The 25,719-nt window shown below is 34.1% G+C and overlaps 1 protein-coding gene across 7 annotated transcripts; it reads right to left on the bottom strand.

Moving 5' to 3' along the window:
* Positions 1-370: 370 nt before the first annotated feature.
* On the bottom strand, positions 371-12,236 carry LOC120079791 (zinc finger C3H1 domain protein). Of its 7 annotated transcripts, none has more exons than XM_039034185.2 (12): positions 11,962-12,207; positions 11,304-11,400; positions 9,833-10,753; positions 9,603-9,730; positions 9,100-9,231; positions 7,967-9,002; positions 7,252-7,290; positions 5,120-5,632; positions 4,741-5,048; positions 3,802-3,894; positions 3,590-3,715; positions 371-2,690 (listed from the first exon to the last, which is right to left on the bottom strand). In XM_039034185.2, the coding sequence occupies exons 1-12, from the start codon at positions 12,094-12,096 to the stop codon at positions 903-905; spliced, it is 5,316 nt and encodes a 1,771-aa protein (XP_038890113.2). In that variant the 5' UTR covers positions 12,097-12,207; the 3' UTR covers positions 371-902. The 7 variants fall into 7 exon arrangements, with proteins under 7 accessions (XP_038890113.2, XP_038890114.2, XP_038890116.2 ...); XM_039034186.2 differs by having other exon boundaries at positions 4,741-5,018; XM_039034188.2 differs by having other exon boundaries at positions 9,681-9,730.
* Between the last annotated feature and the right edge of the window lie 13,483 nt (positions 12,237-25,719).

Raw genomic sequence — 25,719 nt, 5'->3', positions numbered from 1 at the left:
CATTAATAAATTTGCCAAAGTGAACAGCTCGAAAATATATGGCATGTACTACCTCAAATCCCTACGCCCTTGTTACTAAAACGTATAATAACAATAATGATAATAAATAAATAAAATTTAACCATCAATGACAAACCCACTCAATTTCAAAGTTTAAATGAGCTTTAAGTTACACAAACCTAATTTGTCAATCAAATGGATCCTTACCATTGTTTACATACCGACAACGTAATTTAAGAACAATGCAGTAAACAAATCTAAAGACAAGCAAACAATTCAAGCAAGTTTATAGCCATTCTAGGACAAACCTGTGTTTGATCTGAGAGCTTTAACAAACAAAATGAGCTCGTAGATAGTAGGAAAACCAAAATGAAACCTTCATCGATGAGCATCTGAGTATTGCATTTCAATTAAACCATATCAAATTTAAACCTAAAAATGGTTAGTACTTACAATTAAAAGGGTAAAGGTCAATCAAAGAAATTAATCCTAGCAAGCGAGGAAGGATGAAGAACAAAAGTAAAATGTGAGCTACCAAAAAAGATGGGGAAAACCTGACGTTCGACAATACACCTTTACGAGACAGCCGAACGAACAATGGTCAGCGAGTAACTGGTTGAGAAACCTGATGATGCTCTCAACAAATCCAGTTCCAATAAGGTCTCCATGACTTTACAGACAAGAAAAAACCTTTTCCCACCAAACTTTTCTCTGTGCAAGTATTTATCTAATTCCTAGCCGCAATTAGCTCTCTACCACTTAACAAAACTGGTGAAACTACCGTGCCTAGCACGATAAGACGGTATGATGTAAACTATCTGTACACTGAGGCTTCTCCCATAACTAAAAACTGATCCTAGTTTTCCTGTAATTTTACTGATCCTACCAAAGGTATAATTCTATCATGAAGAAGGCTCATTAAGTTCAATTCCCCTTTCGTTTACTTCTCGCAGAACAGCACTCGTATCTCCTCTAGTTTTACACATGTTGTAGTATGATGTCCACAGCTGAACAGAGAATGGGTAAACGGATAAAGCTCTCTTGTGAAACCTCTCAATTATGGCTTCAAAACCTTTAACATTGATCAGAATATTAGCAGCTTCTACCCAAACGGACTCGGGGGGTATTGGGACAGAACTAAAAATTGCACTGATCAAATTTGAGCAGGCCCAGAAAATAAGGCTGGCCGAGGCAGCTTGGGAAGAGTCGTCGCCATTGCATAATTGCTTACAGACAGAAAGTACCAACTGATAATTAGAAGGCAACATCTCTAAGATAGTTTCCACGAAATCCACCAATTCCTTTGGTTTGTTAAATTTTTGGGGTAGAAGAGATGGCCCATACCAAACTTCAAGAATACAGTTCACTAGAGAAACATCCGGAGAAAGTGGAGACAGCATGTTACTGATGAGAAGTCGAACTCTTGGCTTCTTGATATCATTGATGAATTTTCTGGATAATGGCTCAGGGATGGGGAAAGCTCGGGCATCGTTAAGATAACCCTCTAAAATGTTCCTTATTCCACCAACAGAAGCAGCTTCATTCAGCAAGGACTCATCAGTAAGCAGAAACATAGCATACTCTCTCATGCAATATCTAAAAGTCCCAGAACTAGCAGCCCTCAGAGCATTGTCGAAGGCCAAACGTGCTTCTAATTGGTCATTCAGCAGTAGCTTGTGAACAGAAAGATTAAGATACCAAAACACGACATCCACCTCGTTGGGACTGCAATCCATTGCATGTACAATTGATCCTGAAGCATAATCTAGCAGGTTCAAGCAGTCACAGTCACCATTATCCAATGTTCTAGTTTTAGAACAGTCCATTTTTGGAGTAGACTCAAACCAGCGCACCATTAGTTCTTCAGTACATTTGATTCTCCCATTCTGAAGTAAATATTCAGCATATTGATTCCAGATGCATTGGATCCCAGGTACTTCTTTCGGCCAGTTCCCGATCGCTTGTTCAAATGCCACAACAGTTTCATCCCCAAAATCACGTTTCTTTGCCCGAACTTTAAATAAAATAAGTTCTAGGCAAGATGGGTAAAGTTTAACATATTTATCCAACAAGTTCCTACTGAATCCTATGTCCTCAAATGCCATCAAGCACCTTATATGATTGACAGCAAACATTTGAATAGATTTTTGGTAGCATTTACTATCAGGCGATTCATTGTTTGGGCAAGAATCGACAAAATCTACCGCTTTCTTGACCACCCTAGAAGCCCTCAGCTTCTCACCATCGGTTAATTGAATGGCAGGCCATTCAATCTCGATCAGTTCTTTCTCACATTCAAGCTGCTGCACTACAGCATGAGGCAGTTTCCTGTAAATAACTAAATACACAACACAAACCCAGAAAATACATTTGTCAGATATATTTAAGCATGTGAGCATATCAGAATGCGTAAAAGAATAAGGCTCATCAGAATCCATAGCAACTCGAAGAAGCCCAAGAATCCTCTGAATAGCCTTCTCGACATTCCCGGACATACACAAACAATTTGTCATCTGCAAAATCAGGTCCAAAATATGGGTGCTAGCATATTTCCCATCCAAGTTAGGAGTAACTATATTGTCGCAGAGTGCAGAAAGTGCAGCATCATATGCAGCCAATCGAGCATCGAGATTCATGCGGCTGTTAATGTACATAAGCCATAGTTCATAAGATTGCCCATTGTGCTTGACCTGAACAACAAGAACAAAGGATTTGCACACAATGCTTGATTACACGAGTGAGAATCAGTAATTGACGGAAGTGCCCACCAATTCAAGTATGATGAAGAGATGACTCAGCATCGAATCATAAAGGTGATACGAGGTACTAGGAGAGTTTTTTTAAAAGGAAAAGAACTAAACAAAAGCCAGAGACTATAGCTGAAATAAAAGGTTTTCAAAGATCATTAGTTATGATGCATAACATATGTAAACCACCAAGTAAAGTAGATGAAGTCTCCTAACCCTTTATCTAAAAAAGTTTGTACTTCTAATTTCTACTTTCTAGAGATTTTTTAGTTGACATTATTTAATCATGCAAGATAGCCTTTTAGTATAGCACGCCAATAAGTTCCAGTAGATATCAGCTTTTTCTCTCCCTAGTTTAGCAATGTTTTTTGTTACTTCAATGTTACTTCAAAGATGGACTGATTTCAAAATACAAGAAACTTTAAGATGCATGACAATAATTTTCAGAGTTTTCGACCACTGTGGTAAATCATTCATTCCTCATATTTCAAAGTTTGAACTATCAGTTTTTACATTATAGAACATGTATAGATAGTGGTAGACCACCAAGTAGATGGAAAACATATTATGTTTTAATCCTCACTTTATAAAGTTGATAACAACCGAAAAATAACTACAGCTCACTTGGATTGACAGCTTCAGCATCACCAAAATGCTAAGAGTGTTTACTAAATTTTGATACAAAGCAAAAATCTTTGAGATCGCAAATCTTGTTTCATCTCTCTACTATATATATTTTAATACATACATTTAATCAATATATTTAAGGATGTTTTTGCATTACTTTCCTACATCCGGATTATATTCTACATCAGAGCAGGAACAAATATAATAATCCATACCGCATAAGAGAACATGTCATCCTTCCCTCCGGTTGTAGTATAGCTATAGAATATTAGAAGGTAAATGGTCCAGAGAGCTACAGATTTTGGATTATTTTCCACAGCACGTGACAGTACAGGAAGAGCCTGCAAATAGAAATATTTCCAATTGTATTGCAACATAGTTCACACTAGCAAGAACCAACAAAAAAATGAATAACAGAAAAACACACCTTTTTCATGCCCTCTCGACTGTTCGTTTCCTGGTTAATAATAATAAGAGCCGTTTCCAGAGCTAGGTCCTCATCACCCTGTTTCAGCTGACTCTACTTCGTAAGAAGTTGGCACAAGTGAGATCATGAGTCAAACAACAGAAAGATGGTTAATGTTCTGTATTCAGTATAATCAGCAACAGAACTTTATAGCAGTTGCAAAAAAGTCAGTACAAGAGAGATCATGGACCAAACAACAGGAAGATGATAAGGATCAGTAATCAGTAACCTTCAAAGCCCATAATCTTAAAATTAAAAAAAAATTAAAAAAAAAAAACTAAAGAAGGATAATGTTATCTTTATGCCAAAAAAAAAAAAAAACAAAACAAAACAAAACAAAACAAAAACAAAAAAAAGAGGTAACATCAAGTACAAGCATAACAAAATAAAAAGCAACATCTTCATACAATAACAATATACAAAAAGGAGAAATGTAATACTCCTATGCAGACTATATGCATGTGTGTGTGTGTGCAAAAGAAAATGTGCAAAATGGAGAAGCACAAAACATGATATTTCTCAGTTTAAAATACTCATATTAAATGCCACAGTTTGAGCAAGGCAGGACTAAACATGTTTCCTGGAATCAGATAGTTCAGGTATAATGGCACACTTTAAAATTGCACTAAGAAAAGAATTAGAATAATTTAGACAAAACTCATGACAATGATCAAGTACTGTGATCACAGCATACCAAGAGAGTTGAATAAGAGATTTCTAACCAAAAAACACTATGCAGGTGTGCAGTCATGCATGACAGAGGAAGAAGAGAGGCAAGGGAACTCGAATACAAATTAGTTCAATACAGCCATAATGTGCCACGCGTCAAAAGGAAAAGAAAAAGAAAACTAGTCAGATGCAGACTGAACCAAGGGCATATATAAGGAGTAATAAACAAACCAATATGGAGCTTCCCCTCTGAAAGTATGATGATGGTCTATTCCAACTTCCCTTGGCCTCTATACGAGCATCATGTAAAAATAGCCCATCAGCAGAAGCATCCTTTTGGAGCAAATTTGGTAACGTCAAAGAAATACTAAAAAAGTTTTGCCAGCATTGACTACTTTTCTGAGCTAAAACAGGGTCATATGAATGTGAATCAGCTTTTAGAATATCTATGCCAACCAGGTAAGTTGGAGGTGTCATACAATCTTCATACTTGAATATTTTTGTTTCATCTGAAGAAAATGATAGTCCATTGCAAGAATCTGCAAAAGATGAAGATAAAAAGTCTACAAAATTGAATCATCCAATTAAAAGAACATCAGAATCATCATACCAGAATAGTTGATGTGGTCATGCTGACACTGCCTTCTATTGGCTAAAGAGTAGTCCTTCACATGTTGCCAAGGGCATTCATCATTGTTGCATTTTCCACGGAGTTCATACATGCAAAGTGGCCACAATGGATCAATTGCTAGATCATCAATATATGAGCCATCACTCTGAAACATAGGTCTAACAGTCTCATGGACAGAGTTCTCTTTTAATTTTCTCCAGTGGATTTGATCCACTTCCAAAGAATCACCGTCTTCAGGGAAACCAAGATTAGAGAGGCTCCCTCGAGTTCTAGCGAGCAAGACTTCTATACTAACTGAGGGTATGGCCTTTATATGTTGCAAAACACTGTTCATAGTCAAAGGTGTGAAACTAAAAGTAGTTTTGGAGCAAGATCCTTCTCTATTGAATGGTTCATTGTCATCAGAGTCCGCAGAATCCTGAGTCTCTGATGGCAAGTTCTCAAAATGATAACGACCATGGATGTCATCTGGGGTATTGCATCTGTTTGGGCCTGCATAAGGAAGTAAATTTAGAAAAGAAGAGAGAGGGGGGCGGGGAGACAGCTGAGAAAATATTCTAAGCATAATCCTCAATTTTTCACTAAATCGTTATTAATCATAATTCACACTCAACTAATCTGACAAAACTACCATCTGAACTACAGCTGTTAGAGTAAAAAAGGCACAAAATATTAATATTCTTCTGAAATAAGAAAAAATTATCGATATCGTAATCAGCAAGAGACTAAATCTTGAACTGATAAACTCAAAAACAACCAATTTATGGCTTGTTTCTTTAATTATTGGACCCATAATTCCCTAGATATAACTTTAAGGTTTGGTTCATTTTATGGCGGTATGAACAGGCAATGGAGGTTCAAGTTAACAGAGCATCCACTATCACCAATCTGAAACTCTTGATGCCAAGAAAAGAAAACTGAAGCAGTATGCACTGAGGTTTCATAAGTAGATACCAAAGGCCAAAATCATTCGCTAATTGAACCTCTTAGGAATGTAGGAAAGGTATCTCATACTTTGCAAGGCAATGTTGCCAAGATAAAAAGGGCCATGAATAATTTTCTAACCAGCAAATGCCTTTTCTGTCACTTTTTTTTTTTTTTTTTTTTTGGATAAGAAAGAATGAAATGATCCAAAGAGATACAAGTGGAATAAACCATCTGATAGAAACAAAGAAGCCCAAAAATAAAAGAAGATAACCCAGGAGATTACAAATGAAGAACAAAAAAGTAGATTAGCCAAATACAAACTTAGAGATAGACCCCATAATCAAAAGCGGAAAAAGGGAGCGTGATGATGATGTACATCCAAAAAAGAACTGACTTTGCAATAACCCCCCATTGGCCCCTTTTCTGTCGCATTATGTTCATTGAACTGCATTCTTCTTAGTACATAGATTGGGTGATGCAACAATTGCACAACTATACCAACCACACCCTTCTTTTCAGTTTTTATTTATACTATGTTCCATCCCTGAATAAACAAGTGCATACACACAGAGATTGCAGCTAGTGAATGAACCCCTGATCAAGATTCAACAGGAGTCTAGGTTAAACATCAACTGACACACATCTGAAGTTCTAGGGATTAAATATGACATTGATTCTATTTCTCACTTGGTTAAGCAGTTTGGTTGTAAGGTGGGATCTTGACCGTCAAGATATTTGGGTCTTCCTGCCTACAAGAATCTCACTACCCTTGCCTTTTGGTAGCCTATCTTGGATAAAATTGACAAAAGGTTACATTCGTAGCAACATGAGTTCTTATCAAATGGAGGTAGACTTACGCTCATAAATACCTTACAAACCTGCCCATATGCATATAATTCTCGTCCTTATTCCATTTACCTTCCAAAGTAATTTTTTATGGTCTAGCAATAGGGGTAAGGAGCTTTCCCATCTAGGAAAATTTTACCCAAAACTAGAACCCATATAGGAAAATTACGAGGGTCGTGACCAAGGGGAAAACCTCGGTAGGAGGATCGGAAAGGAGCGAACCCATCAACTTCGCTAAATCACAATCCATGCCCAAGATCAAGCTCTTCTTTTTTTCTTTTTTAATTAAAAAAATGATTATGTAGGAAGGGAAGGGGAGAGAGAGAGAGAAATACAACCTACGGGTTGGAGGCAGAGGGAGTCCCATCCAACGTCACCTAAAAGAAAACTTTCCAATGGTTAAAGATGGTAGAAAGGTTGTAACTACAAAGAATTCCAGTGACTATATCCCCACCAAGAAGCGGTAAATTTTTCCAAAAACAAATTCAAAAGAAGAGAACAATATCCTAACCATAACAATTTTTCCAAGTGGTCCCCTAATTCCTTTCCAGCCAAATGTTCCACAACAATACCCTAACCACACAATTCCAAAAAATACTAGCCCATTTAGGCCTCTTCCACCCTGAGAAAGCTTTAAGGGGCTAGGAATTCGCTCAAAGAACGATAGGAATAAACTCAAAAATAGACTCAAAGACTCAAAGTTCACAAGCTCTTATCTCAATTAATTTACAACCCAGAAATAGACTCAAAACACGTTAGGATTCAAGTTCACAGAAGTCTCCTGCCTGCCCAAACAAAAGAATAGCTGGCCCCAATTTAATTCTAAGCATATTTGCCCTTATGGCCATATGTTTTAATTCAAAGAAGACCTCCAAAACCGGCCTTCATGAAAAGGACTGGGGCAACGATCAATTTTAGATCAAAGATGTTCACCTAAAATAACATGAATAACATGGAATAATAGAAAGTGTATCTTTAAAAGCCACTTCAAACATGCCTGTAAGATCACATATGATGAAGAAGCATAAGTCTCATTCCTAAAGATAAAGTTACCTCCAAAACCAAACTGTTGATCTCCCTTTCCTGATAGTAAAGTGCTCTCAGTCTTCTTACTTGTTAGGTCGGCGTCACTTCCAACTGCTAGCCCTACTGTAGGTTCTGTATTATTTTGCTGAGTTCTATCATCTCTGGCATCACTCTTAGTCCCCTGTTCGACTGGAGTTTGAATGTTATGGCATGGATTACAAGTCTTTGACAAATTTCTTATTCCTAGACGTGCAAATAGTTCAGACCTTAATTTTGCTTCAAGACGCAAAGAATCCTCAATATTATTGTCACACTGGTTTTTCTTTGATATATTATATGTCTCCATTTGATCATCTTCAAACTGTTTCTTTCCCATGTAGCATTCATCATAGGAATCAATCATTTCATGGTCAGATGGCAATGACTCTTCATCTCCATCCACTGAAACGTTCGGATCAACGGATGGAGAGCAAATTCTATCTGCAATATTATTGCCCTTGGAAGGCAATGGATCCAATTTATTACCACCTAAGTCAGAGCATAATTCAGGTTCAGACCCCAAATTTTGTCCATTCTCATGCAGGTTTGAAGAATTGATGGGACCAGCATTTTCATGTTGCATATTTAGATCAGTATGTAGCTGAGTAGAACTATTATATTCAGAATGCTTCTGATACAAAGGAGAAGCTCCATTTGCATTTCCAGACATACTATTTAAGTGATCCGCACCAATTTTCATATCTTCTTGCTGTCTTGAGGAACTAATTAAACCAGGATTATTCATGCAAAAAGAGTGAAAATGAGCTGAAAATAATTCTCTCTTATGATAAAGATCAAGACATCTAGAATTAGCCTCTATCAATGCCCTTTGAGCCCTAGAATAAATTTTGAAAGCATTTCTTTCTTCAATTTCACATTGGCGCCTGATGTCTTGGGCTTCTTCCAGATCCTTGTCTAGAGACTCCTCCATTTCAAATAATGATTGGAGATCAAAATTGCTGAAGCCCAGGCAACTTGGAGAATTACCAAAAGCAGTCCCGGAACTTTTACTGTTGATCAATGACTGTGATAATAATAAATCCAGAGGAAATCCATGTAACTATAATGACAGAGAGAGAAGAAAAAAATTAAAGATGTGACAGATGAGCTTGAAGATAAACCTTAAAGAAATTACTGCATGGCTCTGGTATCTTGACATTGGATGCTGATTGAGGAAGTGTTCCTTCAAAATGTTTTGCAGCTGAAGCAGATGGTTGAAGGCCATCACTTTGACGGTGAAACTCAACATTATCCTGTTGAGACAAATATTCAAATTATGCTACAAGGGGAGAGGAGGAAAAACCATGAATAATAAAAAGGAACATAATTTTGAAGAGAAGTCCATTCACGTAAGCAAATATTTTATTATGTCCTAAATATGACAAGGAATCCTGATCATCCACTGTTAATAACACAGATGTAATTCAATTAACTTAACCATGAATTTCACAATTTTAGGAGATTCCACAAACAGCATCGGCAAGCATAAGATAATGGAAATTAGTCAAAAGTTTAATGAAGCAACTTCTAGATTTTCTGAGAAGTGCAATGAATTTTAGATACTTGATAAAAAAATACATCAATGAGAAAAGACATCATGCCACATACACAATCATTGACTTACAAACTGAGTTTGGACATTGGATGTCATATTTGGGAGAACCGTAGCTAGATCTAAGACAACAAGAGGGTGAGGATCCACCTGCTTACTAATCCAGTCTAACTGATTGCCATTAGCAACAATGTCGTTATCTGCACAGCATTTTACGTAAAAAGTTAGGCAGACACCTCATAAAACAGTAAGATTGTCCTTGAAAGATCTAATTTTCTATTCAGTATGAACAAATTATTCACCATCCTGTACTTTGCCAAGGTCAATTCCAGGTGAGGGTGAAGCAGCCACATGCTTGATATCTTCCTTACTCTGCTTCAACACACTGGACTCTTCTCTACCCAAAGAAATCCCCTTCTGGTTATAAGTGACCTTAATGTTCTGTGTCTCTTCTCCAGGCTCCTGAGGCCGGAAAACAGATTTCCCAGCATACATTGTACGAAGATGTTGTTGCCCACTCAAACTCAGCTTGGTAGAGTAAGACCCACTGGTTTTCAGGCGCTTTACATCTGGTTCCTTAGGCACTAGTGGAGGAAACTGAGGTATAGTCGCACTCCCTTTCCTAGCCAAATCAGATTTTGAATTCGTGACAATATAATCCTGGTTTGTAACTGAAATGCTCTCCTTGTTCTGTTGGGCAGACTTGAACTTCAATTTGCTTTCGCAAATGGCTATCTGCTCCCGCAAATCCTGAAGCTTACTAGTGTTTAAGTTCTTTCCTTGATCATTTCCACGCCCTTGGCTCTGTAGGTTTCCACTGAAAGCTCTGATTTTAGATCCTTGCTCAGCCAATGAGGGCCCAGCAGCACCCTTGGAATATGCTCTGTGATTCTTGGTCATTGAAGGAATAAATGGTTGACTCAAAGACAGTTTGTTTGCCACTACTTTGTTCCTTGTCATACTCCGTAACTTGTTTGATCTATCAATTATTGAAGTTGGAGGTTTATAGTGCCTGACAGCATCACTATGAGATTTTGAAGTTCTCACTTTACTACATTCCTCCAATTCACTGCCACTGTCATCTGAGAAGCTAATCACAAGATTCGAATTGGCCTCCCTGGAAGCACCCCAAGGAGTACTAACCTTATTTACAACTTGAGCATTATCACATATCTTCTGAGAAATAGTTTGTACGGATGTTCTTGTGCAAACATCAGCAGAAACTGAAAATTTATTTCCAGAAACAGCCTACTGTGTTAGTGGCGGATATTGGTCATCATAAAATACTATTAATACTAAACCACCATAAAGTTTAGCGCACTCCTAGATTCATTCATAAGACCACCAATTACAGAACCCAATCAAAAGTCCAGAGTAACAGGAAATATTCAAGCATTGAAACCTTAAATGCAAGCATAGCAGTTAGAAAGAACCAAACGCTAGTATCCACATCTTTTCAATCCTAAGGGAAAAGTGATGTGTACACACTTCGACTTTCATAAAGCTGAAGAGTATTTCTGCAAGGTAAACCTAAATCCATGTAACTTGCCACAGAAAATAATGCTCCAGGTGTCCAGTATCCTTGGTTTAAAGATATGCCTAAACACTACATTCACCGTATTTATACTGCAGATATACCAAAAGCTTCATAACAAAAATAGCCTTAAAAACAATTTTAGATATTGCAGAATTCAAAGTGAAAGGGTGGAGTTTATAAACTAATAGACAATGTCTTGACAAAAACCAGTGCCATTCATAAGAAGCAATACTTACCAGCCTGGATCCCTGGGTTATATTTATTCTTAGGAGGAAGAATGGATGATATAGGTGATGTGACCGAAGCAGGCACAGTAGAACAAACAGGATGTACCTGAGAAGTAAAAATTCCTCATGGGCCGTACAAAACAGAAATATGAAAGTTACATCGCGACTAGAAAAGATCCCAGTGAATCCCAAAGAATCAGAAAATCCATTTTGGATACCACAAAACATGCTAATCCGACTACAAAGAACAAAAACAATTCACAATCCCAAAGTGTTCTTAAACGTAATCATAATTAAAACACAAATGCAGTTTAAATCAGGAGAGAACAAGTGTTCACAAGTCAGAACTAAAACATTTAAAGTTCTAAACCCTACCGTGTAGAGATAAACCGTTTGAGCTTCAAAGTATTGCAGTTTCTCTCTATTCTTACCTCGATGACGTAAACAACTACGAATTAAAAGATAAACACGGACCTAGAACTCCAATTAGTAGAATGGTGTATAAAGCTATAGGAAGCCTTAATTTGCAATGAAAATGGTAACGTTTGTGAACGATCATTTTCAGCATCGAAGAGGACGTCAACGAAGGGGCATAAGATGCAGATGATTGAGAAAACAAAAAAGAAATGGGAAACGGAATGAGAAGATAGTGGGAAGAAGAATGTACGTCGTGTGTTTGTGTATCGTTATCGGAGGAAGATACTTCTCCTTCTTCTCTGCTATCGGAGGCTTTGCTTTTGCTAGGTTGCGAATTGGACGCCATGGATTTGACGGTGAGCTCCTCGGTGTTCTTCTTCTCCATCCCCCCGCTCAGTGAAAGGGAGATTGAAGAAGCAGTTCAAGGGAACAGAAGTTTGAGGACGAAGGTGGGCGAATTTGGAGGTCGTTTGGATACGCGAATACAGATTCGACAAAGCGGACTGGATGCAGTCATTGAATTTTCTCGGGATATTACGTCAATGCCCTCTGCTTTAACAGTCAATTTACGTCATTGCCACTGTCACAGATTTGGGCCGCCCCCATCGCATGAGTCATTTTCATTATCATTACCTCTATAGTCGCAGTTTTCGTAATATTTTCGTTTTTGTGTTTGGTTTTTGAAAATTAAATATATATTCTCTTATTTCTCTTATTTTTAGTATAAGTACATTAGTTGAATTTTTAACCAAACATTAAAAATAAAAACAAAATTTTAAAACTTCCTATTTTAGTTTTCAAATATTAGTTTGGTTTTTAAAAATATGGGTATAAAGTAGATAACAAAACAATAAATCTAGGTGTGAAGGGGGTATTTGTAGGGTTAATTTTAAAAACTAAAATCCAAAAACCAAATGGTTATTAAACGAGACCTTAGTTTTCAAATTTTGACAAAAATATTAATAAAAAATAGATAACAAAATAATATATTTAGAGTTTGAATGAGTGTTTATATGCTTAATTTTCAAAAATTAAAACTAAAAATAAAATTGTTACCAAACGAGACCCAAGTGTATAACAACATTTTTAAAGAATTGTAAATATAATAAAATTTATCAGTCGACGACATAGTCATCACTAGTAGACTCTGAAAGCCTATTTAAATTTGGCTATATTTATAAGTTTTTTTATATTGTGTTGAGTTTATTGTCTATAGATTTTGAGTCTAATTTTTATTTAGTTCAAAATGTTATCCTTAAATTTTGAGTTTGATTTTAATTTGGTCTCTGGGTTTCAAAATGTTAATTGTTGAGATTTGAGTTTTGTTTGTCCATAGATTTCAAGATTTACATTTTGTAACCTAGATTTTTCATTAAATACTCACTTTCAGTTTTTTAGCATTAATGTATATTAATTAATTTAAAATAATTACGAAGTGAACATTTTTAATTAATTTTAATAGTGATGAAAAATATTGAAACTTAATTTATTATAATTCTTTTAAATTATGTAATAGACATGAATACTAAAGATTTAAAGGAAAAATAGTATCTAGTGAAAACTTTAGGTTAAAAATATAAATCTTAAAACCTATGAATCAATCTGAAAGAATACCAAATCTCAATGGTAAGATTGCAACATTTTGAAATCTAAAAACTAAATTGAAATTAAACCCAAAACCTAAGGATAATGCTAAAGATTAAAAATGAGTACCTAATGAGAAATTGAGGTTTAAAGTATAAATCGTAAAACTTAATGACCAAATTGAAATGGAACACAAATTACAATAGTAATATTGTAATGTTTTGGAACATATATACTAAATTGACGCCTAACAAGCAAAATTAGAACTAAAAGTGTAACATCGTGAAACATAATGGCCAAGTAGAACTTAAACTCAAAACCTATGGATAAAAAATGTATTATTACTAGAAAAAAAATGCACAAACCATCCTGAAATATGGGGTTGGTTACAAACACACTCGTGAACTTTCAATTTGAGTGAGTATCCCTCATCTAATTGTTTAATGGTTGCAATTAACCCATTCTGTTAAATTAATATTTATTAATAGATAAGTCACACATGAATAAGAGGGCAAACTTGTCATTTTAAAAAAATCAGCGATAGGTTGAAGGTGGTGCGAAGAGGTGGAGGGGAATTTTCAATGGGAGAAATAGGGGTGTTCAAAAAACCTGATGACCCAAAAAACCGATCAACCCAATCCAACCCGTGCGATTTGGGTTAGGTTATAACTCATTTGGGTTGGATTGGATTCAAATAAATGAAAATTTTATGGGTTGGATTGGTTGCGTTCACCTAACATAACCCAAACTAACTTGAATTTAAACTTTAAAATATGTTTTTTTATTATTTATAATACAATTATTTATTACATATATTGATTTTAAATTTATTTAATTTTATTTTTTTTAATAATTTATTATTCAATAACTCTCCAGATGAGTTTATTTGAGTTTAGAAATAAATATTTTACTATATAAATTGGAATTGAATAGTTAATCTTAAGTCAATATATGAAAATAATTCAATTTTATTTTTATATATTTACATTTTGCTTATTTTTAGAATAAAATTATAAATATATGATCCAATTAACCAGAACCAACCCAACCCAACCATAATATTTTAATATTTTAGGATTGGGTTAAATTCATTTTTTAATAATGGTTATTTGGGTTGAAAAAACTTACAACCCAAAAATTAGATTGGATATGAAAAGTTTTTCAACTAAACCCAACTCAACAACCAACGTGCGCAAGGAGAAATATGCTTAAGAAGAATGGAAGAAGAAATTACTGACTCTGAAGATAGATCTTCAACCTTCACCAAATCCTTGATGTGATCACGATTCCAGCAACTTCCTATTCGAACTCGAACAAGACACTACCAAAGGGTTTTCCCTACTATTCTTCCCTAAGAATTGAGTTTGTGGGAACCCCTTTTTGGAACAATAAGGGAAGGAGCAAACAAAAAAAAAGTTAGAGAAACTTTTTCTCTAAATTATGTGTTTTTTAGAGTTGAAAGAAAAATTCTATTGATCCATTGAGAGAATGAAATTTCATACTTCAAACTAAAATTGAAATTCAAAATGAAATAACAATAGTTTATTGATTCATTTCTAAATCTAATAGATACGTCATTGAATTAAATTAATATCATCTATCAGAATCTAAGACAGTGCCATATGTGTATTTCTTTGTCTATCTTATTCTATTTTAATGAAATAGCGGAGAAGAGTTAGTTAATTTCTCTTTAACTCACTCGGGATTCAAATGGGATTTTTGCATAATTAAAAAAAAAAATTAATGAATTGGGATTGGACACCTTAATAATGAATTAAATTAATATAACACTTATATTAATTTAATTAATTAAATAAACCTAACTATTACAAAATAATAGTCAACCAGTTCGAAATAAATGAACTGAACCTTGAACCGCTCAAACCGAACTACCCACCAATGAACTCTCAGCAGTGATCTTTTAGCAGTCATCTCTTAGCAACAATCTCTTAGTAAACACTGAGAGATCTCTTAGCAAACGTTGCGATCTCTTAGCAAATGTTACGCAATCTCTTAGCAAATGCTACGCGATCTATTAGCAAACACTGAGCGATCTCTTCCTCATCGTAGTGTTGCTTTATTTTTCCTTCGAGACACACCAGTAACAGCATGAGCGACTCAAAACTTTAAATTACAAACCTGATCGCAACAGGGGTCCTTACAAATCAATTTGTAAATGAATGTAATAAATCTAGAAAAAGTCAAATCCCAAGAACATCCAATAATCGTAATCCATTCACATTCACAAACATTCATCATATGAACATATACAGAATGCTACGCATCAATTTTGTAAAAGTAAAATCTGGAACAATAAAAATTGGGGATCAAAACCTGGTTGGTACCAATTGAAGGAACCTTTGAAGGTCCTTGAGCAGAAGCGTAGAGATCGATCAAAAATTTATTTTCACATAATCAAAATTGCTGAGTACAAAAGTTATGAATAATCATAAATTTACAGCATGCAAACAAAAAGGAAATGAGACAATTCGGGTTAGAGAAAATTTACCCTTAAAGAACCCTTCTTCACATATTTTCTTTCTTCGGATCTGTTACGAACAAACTCGATCAAATGGTCACCACCACGAAAAGAGCCTTTTGTATTCTCTAATGGGATGAGAATAACTAAGAAGTCGTGGGTTCTTAGGTTTTTGGAAGAGAGAAAGTGATTAAGAGGAAAAAAATATTTTTCCAGGAGAAAACCTCTATCTCTTTTTGGAAATTTTGTAAGTCTATTAAGCACTACTACCATACATGCATTAAAATAGAGAGAAATAAATGGAAGGGAGTTTACTCCCTTCCTAAACCATTTTCAAAATAAATTTAAAAAAAATTAACATATAAATATATGATAACTACCATATCATATAATATATATTAAACTATATGTTATATTTGATATAACGCATAACCTATAGTTTAATATTGTATCAAATACAATATAACCTATAGTTCTCATTCTCTCAACAATGCATGATATTTAATATAAATCCTATTTATATTAAACTTAATTATATGAATATAATTCACATAATTAATATTTGAATCAAATTCAAATATTTATTTCATCTCAAATAATGTATCATATATATTATAGTAATTATATCATATATAATTAAGTAGAATTAATTATATCACATATAATTAATTCTCTCGATTAATTTGAACAATTCAAATTAATCCAAAAATTGATTATCATTAATTTCTGTTGAGCTACAGAGGGGGTCTCATGGACTTGTAGCTTGAAGTTTCAATGAAACATGAATAATTAGTTAAATTATTCACCATCCGTAAACTGTCAGACACTCCATTAAAGACCGACAACTTCACTACATATATATTTTTGTGTCCATTGGATATAACCAATCAACAGTACGATGACCCTTCACAAATTGCTCGTAAGTACGCTTGAGCCAAAATTACCGTTTTGCCCCCATAGTTATATCTAACTTCTTAAGTACTACTAATCCCTCTAATGAATATTAAATCATAGCCAAAAAGACCAAATCCCTCTCAACTCAGGAGAAGGTATGGCGCCACATTATCTAAGCCCTAGAATCAGCCCTTAAGGGAGTAATTTATCTACTTCCCCCGACGTTGGAGGAGTGAATTCCTTCTTGTGTAGCTATGTTCCCAACTCCCCAATCAGACGAATCCTCAAAATGGTGGGCTTGTTGAGTCGGCGATTTGGCCACTCTCACCCATACAAATCAAATGGTCATCTTCATAGGAAGGAATTCACAACTCGGGATTTAGGTTATGTTACCTATAGTCATCCTAGTGAAATGTAAGTCTTTATTATGAACGGCGTTCTATAATGAGACTAGTCATTTCGTAATCCGGTCTTATACAAACTTCTTTGTATAAAATAGAATATCCCTGCTCACATATCTCCTCAAGAATCATCAGGATCAGATTATTTGTAGCACTTTACAAGAATTGTAATATCTACAAAGCGGGTCATACTCGTAATGTCACAAAGATTAAGGTTATCCATCCATCTACTACAGACCATTTAGGTTATTATTTAAACATGATCCACCCGTATGTCTCTACATACATGTTTAAGCTACAAGATAACCTTGGATGTTAGTTTATTGATTTGTAGGTTTAATGCTACTAAATGTCAAATAAAACATTTCATATTTTATTAGATAAATAAGATGTTTGTACAATACAATTATAAACTATAAGACTCTACGAGATTTAGTGCATCAACCCCAACAATATGTTATTTGAAATAATTGTTACTTATTTTATATATGCAATAATCCATTAAAGAAAGATCCAAGGTTATTTTATGCAACTTAAACATGTATATAGTTGACATACAAGTAGATAATGTTTAAATGATAACCTAAATAGTTTGTAGTATATGAATACAATATGTTATTTGAAATAATGGTTGATTATTTTGTATATACAATAATCCATTAAAGAAAGATCCAGGGTTATTTTATGTAACTTAAACATGTATATAGTTGACCCCAAGTGGATAATGTTTAAATGATAACCTAAATGGTCTGTAGTATATGAATAAGGCTAGATACCTTATATTAGGGTTGATGCCCTAAATCTCGTAAGGTCTTGTAGTTTGTGATTGTATTGTATAAACATCTTATTTATCTAATAAAATATGTGGTATTTTATTTGAAATTTAGTAGCATTGAACCCAAAAATCAATAAACTAACATCCAAGGTTATCTGGTAGGTTAAACATATATGTAGAGATATACGAGTGGATTATGTTTAAGTGATAAACCTAAATGGTCTGTAGTAGATAGATAAGATTGGATACCTTATCCTAGTGACACTATGAGTATGACTCGCTTTGTAGATGTTACAATTGTTGTAAAGTGCTACAAATGATCTGATCCTAATCATTCATGTGGAGACATGTGAGTGGGGATATTCTATACAAAGGTGTTTGTATAAGATCGAACCACGAAATGACTAGTCTCATTATATAACGTTGTTCATAATAGAGACTTACATTTCACCACGATGACCATAGATGACATGACCTGAATCCTGAGTGAGTTATGAACTTCTGCCTATGAAGGCAGTCCTTTGATTTATATGAGTGAGAGTGACCAACTCGTCAACTCAACAAGCCTATATTTTTTGGGATTCGTCTTATTGGGGACCTGGGAACACAGTTACACAAGAAGTAATTCACTCATTCCCTAATGTCAGGGTAAGTAGATAAATGGCTCCATAAGGGCTGATTCTGGGGCTTGAACAATGTGGCGCCACACCCTCTCTTAGCTCGAGAAGGTTTTGGTCATAGTTGGACTATGATTTATTGTTCATTAGAGGGATTAGTGGTACTTAAGGATAGGGTTGTTCAAAAAACCCGATGACATGAAAAAACCGATCAACCTAACCCAACCCTTGCGGTTTGGGTTGGGTTATTAACTCATTTGGGTTGGGTTCAAATAAATGAAAATTTTATGGGTTGGGTTGGTTCATGGGTTCATCTAATATAACTCAAACCAACCTAAACCAACCCGAATTTATTATTAACTTTAAAATATATTTTTTTTTATTATATATAACATAATTATCTATACATATATTGATTTTAATTTTATTTAATTCTAATATTTTTTTATTAATTTATTCTTCAACAACTTTTAAAAGTAGTTTTTTTGCACTTTAGAAAGAAAATTTTCACTATATAAATTGAAATTGAGTTGTTATTCTTAATTCAATATATGAAAATAATTAAATAATATTTTTACATATTTACGTTATGCTTCTTTTTAGAACAAAATTTTAAACAAATGACCAATTAACGTGAACCAACCCAACCCAAATATTTCATGATTGGGCTGGGTTGGGTTCATTTTTTAATAAGGGTTATTTGGGTTGAAAAAATTTACAACCTGAACAATTGGGTTGGGTATAACAAAATCTTTCAATCCAACTCAACCCAACTCATGAACACCCCTACTTAAGGAGTTGGATGCAATGGGGCAAAACGATAACCCTACTTAAGGAGTTGGATGTAATGAGCCAAAACGATAATTTTGGCTTGATTGGTTATATCTAATGGATACAGAAACGTATTTGTAGTGCGAAGAGTGGAGCTATCGATCTTTAATGGAATGCCCAACAAATAATGGATGGTGAATAATTTAATTAAAGAGTTTAATTAATTATTCACGTACCGTTAAAGCTTCAAGCTATAAGTCCATGAGGTCCCATCTATCGCTCAACAAGAATTAATGAGAACCAATTTTTAGATTAATTTGAATTATTCAAATTGATTGAGGAAATTAATTATATGCGATATAATTAATTTAATCTAATTATATATAATTACTATAATGTATTTGATACATTATAATATAAAGTTTATTTGAGAGGAAATAAATATTTGAATGTGGTTCAAATATTAATTATGTGAATTGAATTCATATAATTAAGTTTAATATAAATGTGATTTATATTAAATGTGATCTAACATATAGTTATGTACATATAATTATATGTTATATGTGATCTAACATATAGTTATGTATATATATGTATAATAAATTAGTTTATATATATATTAAATTTAAATTAATTGTAATTTTATTTTATTTTAATTAATGGGAGAGAAAATAACTTGTTTCCCTTATTCTTTCTCAACACACATTGTGATAGTGGGGAGCGGTTGGTTTTCATCTTCTCCCTCTGTTTTTCACAGAAACACAATACAGGGAAATCACATAAGTGTTATGAGATTTCTTGACAATCATCCTCCTCATTTTCTCTCTTTAAATCTCCCCCATCCAAAATAGCCAGAGCCCACACCTCCTGGATTCTCATCTAGAGAATATAGAGGTCTTCATCATGGTGGTGTTCCTTTCGGTTCGAGGATTTTTCATTTGAAGATCAATCTTTAAAAGTAAGGATTTTCTAAACCAATTTTCATTCTTCTGTAAAATTCTTTAGCATATTGTATTTTTCTTCTTAAATGCATGATGGTTCTTTTTGTTTATGTAAAATTGAGTATTTTGTAAATTTTGGGTTTAGGTTTGATCCCGTTTTCCCTTAAAGACCTTCAATGGTTTCTTTCAATTGGTATTAGAGCAGGGTTTTTTTTATCCAATATTTGTCGAAGTTTCGAAATTATTTTTACAGATTTCTGGTGGGATTTTACATTTTGTCAATCTATTCATGTGATAATTGTTTTTTATGGATGTTTAAAATTGTTGGATAATTTCGGGATTGGCACTTTGTTTAATTGCTTTGAATTTACAATTTGGTTTGTAAGGGCCCATGTTTTGGGGCATTTAATTGCTATCGAGTCTGTTTTTAAGTCCTTGAGTAGTTCGTGGGTTTTTCGGTGCGAATATGGAGAAAACGAGACTAGATTTGATAGAGAAACGATGGATAACGCGACCGTACAGTGGAGACTATAAAACAACATTGCAACGCTGCGATGAAGAACAATGTTGTGTTCTTTCCATAGCATTGCAACGTTGGGCACAACATTGCGACGCTCCAAGACGAAAAGGACAAACTGGTTCTTGTCCGATTCGGTTCGTGGCTCGTTTAATTCGCTTGCGATTCGGTCAGTTCGAGCAGTTTAGGTCTAGTTTGAAAGATGGATGGTTCGATTCGAGCAGTTCAAGGCCCAGTTCCCTTGTTTTGGACCTGTCAATTATTTATTTATGTAATAGTTTGGATTTTTTTATTAATTAAATTAATATAAATTTTATATTAATTTAATTAATTATTCGAGTGTCCAATCCCGATCCAATAATTTTCTTTTATTAATTATGCATCTGATGTATGATTTTTATTTAAATATATATGTCATATAGTATTAAATCCCACCATAGATTATGCATTTAATTTTATGTTTCATTTATATTATAAATGTTATAATATATATAATTGCATGATTTGATTAATATAGCATGCTCATGCATCATATAGTATAATTGTTATAATATATGCATGCATGCATTAATAACATATACATGCATCAATTATATTATAAAAGTTATAATATAGTGTATGGATGTATGTTTAAATATATGTTATTATTTATTTCATTACTTTAGTATATAAATGTTATGTATGTTAGTAATGAAATGGAATTGCAAGCATGTCACCACTTTAAGGTAATTTATAATAGTTATATTATTACCTAAGTATGTTTTTACATGCAATGTATGGTTTTAATTAATTTTATTTTATTTTTATAAAAGTTATAATTAAAGGAAATTAGAATTAAAATCAATAATTCAGAATTGCATGCATTCCTTAGGTTAAAATCATCTTTTAAAATTGTTTTAAAATATGATTCATATAGACCTAAGATCACTTTTCTAATGAGATTAAAATTTTAAGTTTAATCTTTTAATCGGTTTAATAGGATTAAATTGATTCTTAAAAGATTAAATTTGTAACAAATGTATCTATAAGGGACCTTTTGTCTAAAGTTAGTTATGTCTAAACTAGGGATTTAAGTTGACGAAAACATAACACCTCTACCTGGAAACTTACCTAGAATGGTGAATTAGATAGATTTATTTCAAGCATGCAATGTTTGATTAAAGTTTATTAAAATGTTTAATAAGCATTAATCAAAGTTGTTTAACTATCCAAAGTAAGTGTTACTTTTGGGCAAATTAAACAAACACTTAGTTAAAATCAGTAGCCGGATTTTCCTAAGTTAATTATGTTGGGTTGTATGTCCGAAAACTCGTAGTTTGTAAATAGTAAACATATATGAAGTTTATTCAGAAAAATGTTGTTGATTGTTTAATAACTCTAAATCCATTAAACTTTGAACCCTTGGCTATTGTTATGAATATTTGGACTTTATGTGGAGACATAAACTAGATCAAGTTTGAGTAAAATAGCCTAAATCGTCTATAGTACTTGGATTAGGTTGGGTACCTATTTCTGGAGATACTATCGAATACGGCCCGCTTTATGATTATTACAAATGTTGTAAAGTGTCATCAACGATGTGATCAGTTCATTCATGTAGAGACATGTGAGCGAGGATGTTGTACATGATGAGATTGTGTAAGGCTGACCATGAAATAGTCACTATTATGTATTAACACCGTTTACAGTTAACACTGATAAATTTCACTTCTTGATGACTTAGATAACTTAATTTGAATCCTGAGCTGTCTATGAATTTCTATTTATTCGAGATTGTCCCTTGATCTGCATAGGTGAGAGGGTAAGCTCAACATCGCTACTCAATATACCTCTCATTTCAGGGATAAGAATGGGTAGATAGTTGAGGACATAAAATTTACAAGATGGAATTCACTTCTACCCATTTTAGGGATAGTAGAAAAGTTGTTCCCTTAAGGGCTGATCCCAGGTCTTGAATAAGGTGCCCCATCCTCTCGTTGGCCTGAAAGGGAATGGATTTAGTGATTAAGATCCTAAATCAATTGTTCATTAGAGGGACAGTGGTACTTAAAGAGAAAAGATATAACTCAGGGGTAAAACGGTAATTAACCTAGCTGAGGTTACGAACAACCTGTGAAGGATCAACTTATCAATGACGATTATATCAAATGGACACATAATATATCTATAGTAAGGGGAGTGCAACTACAGGCTATAGTGAACAGTCCTGTTAGTTAACGAATGTTGATTAACTAGGTTAAAGGATTTGACCGGTTAGTCTCAGGTCGTTTGAGTCCATGATCTGTAGGTCCATCGGGTCTCCTTGCTAGCTCACTACGGACAAAATTGAAGAACTAGGTGAAGTAAGAATTTAAAATGTTCAAATTTGGGCTTTAAGGAAACTTGTATTATATATGAGATATAATTTACAGTTAAATAATTTATTTATTAATTAATTATTTTTTAGAGTATTCTTGACCATTAACATAAAAGTGTTTTTTTTTTAACTCGATTAATATGATTAGTCAAAGTTAGGTGTCAAAAAAAATTTAATATGTGATATTAAATTTGTTTTTAAATATTTTCTAAATTGTGAAAATATTTTTCCATGAAAAATCGATTTATTTATTTTTTAAATTAGTTAGTGGAAAAATCTAATTGTTGGATTTTCCCACTAACTAAGTGGACAGTGGCACTTCCAAAGCTTGACACCTAAAGATTAAATGCTAGTGGAGTTTGAAGTGGAAGACGTGCAAGATAGGATTTTGCATGTAATTTGTCTTTAAATAGTTTGGTTTTTTATTTTCGTAAGAACTAATGCTTCTTTGACCTGTAACCTAAATTCTTCCACAAAATCTCATTTACTCTATATCTTTCTAAAGTTAATTTCCCTATAGTTCACTAACAAAACGGTCCCACCACCGTGTTCTTCAACTGAAGAATAGCGAGGATTTACCGTTGGTGGTGTCAATTGAGTACAGAGAGGAAGATTGTGGTGGATTCTACAAAGGTTGTAATTTCTACTATGCATGCTTATTCTTATTTTTTATGTAATTAAAACGTTATCGATCTTCATTTCCGCTATTGCATGTGTTCTTTATATTCCAACAAATTAACCCTAAGTAAACGCTCAGTGGGAGGAAAATGGGATATATGATACTTACGTTTTTTCCTTTTCACGTTTCTCCCTAAAAGTTCACACCATGAGATCTATACTCGGCCTCAAGGCACCTTAAGTGTCTCCCTATGATGATGTTTGTATAAATCAATATCAAGGTGAATGGAGAGAGTGTTTATAGTAAGTGGGAGCGGGACAAGTGTCAACTCATCCCTTGGTCTCTCTCATTAGTTTGAAATCAAGTTTCGTGCTCGGCCTCGTGTCACCTTGAGTGCTTCCCTACGGATGGAATTTTGCATGACGCTTTATTCAAACTCCAAAAATGGATAAGGGTTACTTTAGTTTTTAACCCAATCGATTTTTTCTCACGATTGGCTCATTGGGACATAACTCTAGAATCTAAAATGAGGGGTTATACTTACAAGAAATGTTAAGCGAAATTTTTGGACCGAACAATGATGACTGATAGTTATAGTAACAAGAAGTTGTTCTGTTTATTGGTTGAGATAGTCTCACTTTAGTGAAAGAGCATCTGATCACTCTACAGTGGCTTTTGTCCTGTCTCACCGAAGCATCACTGCAAAATAGATGTTACTTAGGGTGCATTAGATTGTTTTGCTAAAATTGATTGGTTTTTCTAAATGGTTTAATGAAAATAAAGTAATATAAATAATTTGTATGGTTTCAGCAAATTTATTCATTATGACTTCTGTGACTCTTAATTTACTCGTCGCTGACAAATTAACAGGCAATAGTTACACAACTTGAAAAAACACAATCAACACTATTATGATCATCGAAGACCTTTGGTTTTTCCTAATGGAGGACTGTCCTCCCATTCCAGCTCTAAATGTTGCACGAAATGTTCGAGAAGCATATGAGTGATGAACATAGGCAAACGAGAAGGCTCAAGCATATATCTCGGCAAGCCTTTCAGAAGTCTTGTCCAAGAAGCATGAGCCCATAATCATTGCCATAAGATCATAGTCCCTACGGGGGATGTTCAGACAACTGCCCACACAACTCAGGCACGATACTCTTAAACACATTTTCAATGCCTGTATGTAAGAAGGGGCATCTATCAGAGAACATGTTCTCAGCATGGTGGTCAATTTCAATATGGTGGAGATGAATGGGTCCATCATCAATGAAGCCAGTCAGGTTAGCTTCTTCCTGGAAACTTTACTTGAAAGTTTCCAACAGTTTCGTAGCAATGTTGTTATGAACAGGATTGACTACAACCTGACCACCTTGCTTAATGAACTATAGACCTTTCAATACTTGATGAATACCAAGGAACAAAATGGCAAGGCAAATGTAGCTTCATCCTCTAAGAAGTTTAGAGGTTCGACCTCTGGGACGAAGTTTGTGCCTTATTCTTCCGGCACCAAAAAGTGGAAGAAGAAGAAAGGTGGAGAGGGGAAAGCTAACCCGCTAGTTGTTGCCCAAAAATGCAAGAAGGTTAAGGTTATAAAGGGAATTTGTTTCCATTGCAACCAGGAAGGACATTGGAAGAGGAACTATCCCAAATATTTGGCAGAAAAGAAGGCGGCCAAGCAAGGTAAATATGATTTACTTGTTTTGGAAACCTGTTTGATGGAAAATGATGATTCGGCTTGGATAATTGATTCAGGCGCCACTAACCATGTTTGTTCTTCATTTAAGGGAATTAGTTCCTAATGGCAATTGGAAGCTGGGGAGATGGTGATATGGGTTGGAACTGGGCACGTCGTTTAAACTACAGCAGTGGGAGGACTTCAACTTTGTTTACAGAAATCTTATGTTATACTAGATAATGTATTTTTGGTTCCAAGTTTGGAAAGGAACCTTATTTTTGTAAAATGCCTATTAGAACAAAATTATTCTATCTCTTTTAATGTAAATAAAGTGTTTATTTACAACATAGAGTATATATTTTTTTTTTGCAAA

Source organism: Benincasa hispida, chromosome 6 (genome assembly GCF_027475165.1).
Source record: "Benincasa hispida cultivar pf3 chromosome 6, pf3_genome.v1.1, whole genome shotgun sequence".
In the NCBI taxonomy this organism is placed as follows: domain Eukaryota; kingdom Viridiplantae; phylum Streptophyta; class Magnoliopsida; order Cucurbitales; family Cucurbitaceae; genus Benincasa; species Benincasa hispida.
The sequence above is the reverse complement of the archived record's forward strand: the minus strand, read 5'-3'. Positions and strand labels throughout refer to the sequence as shown.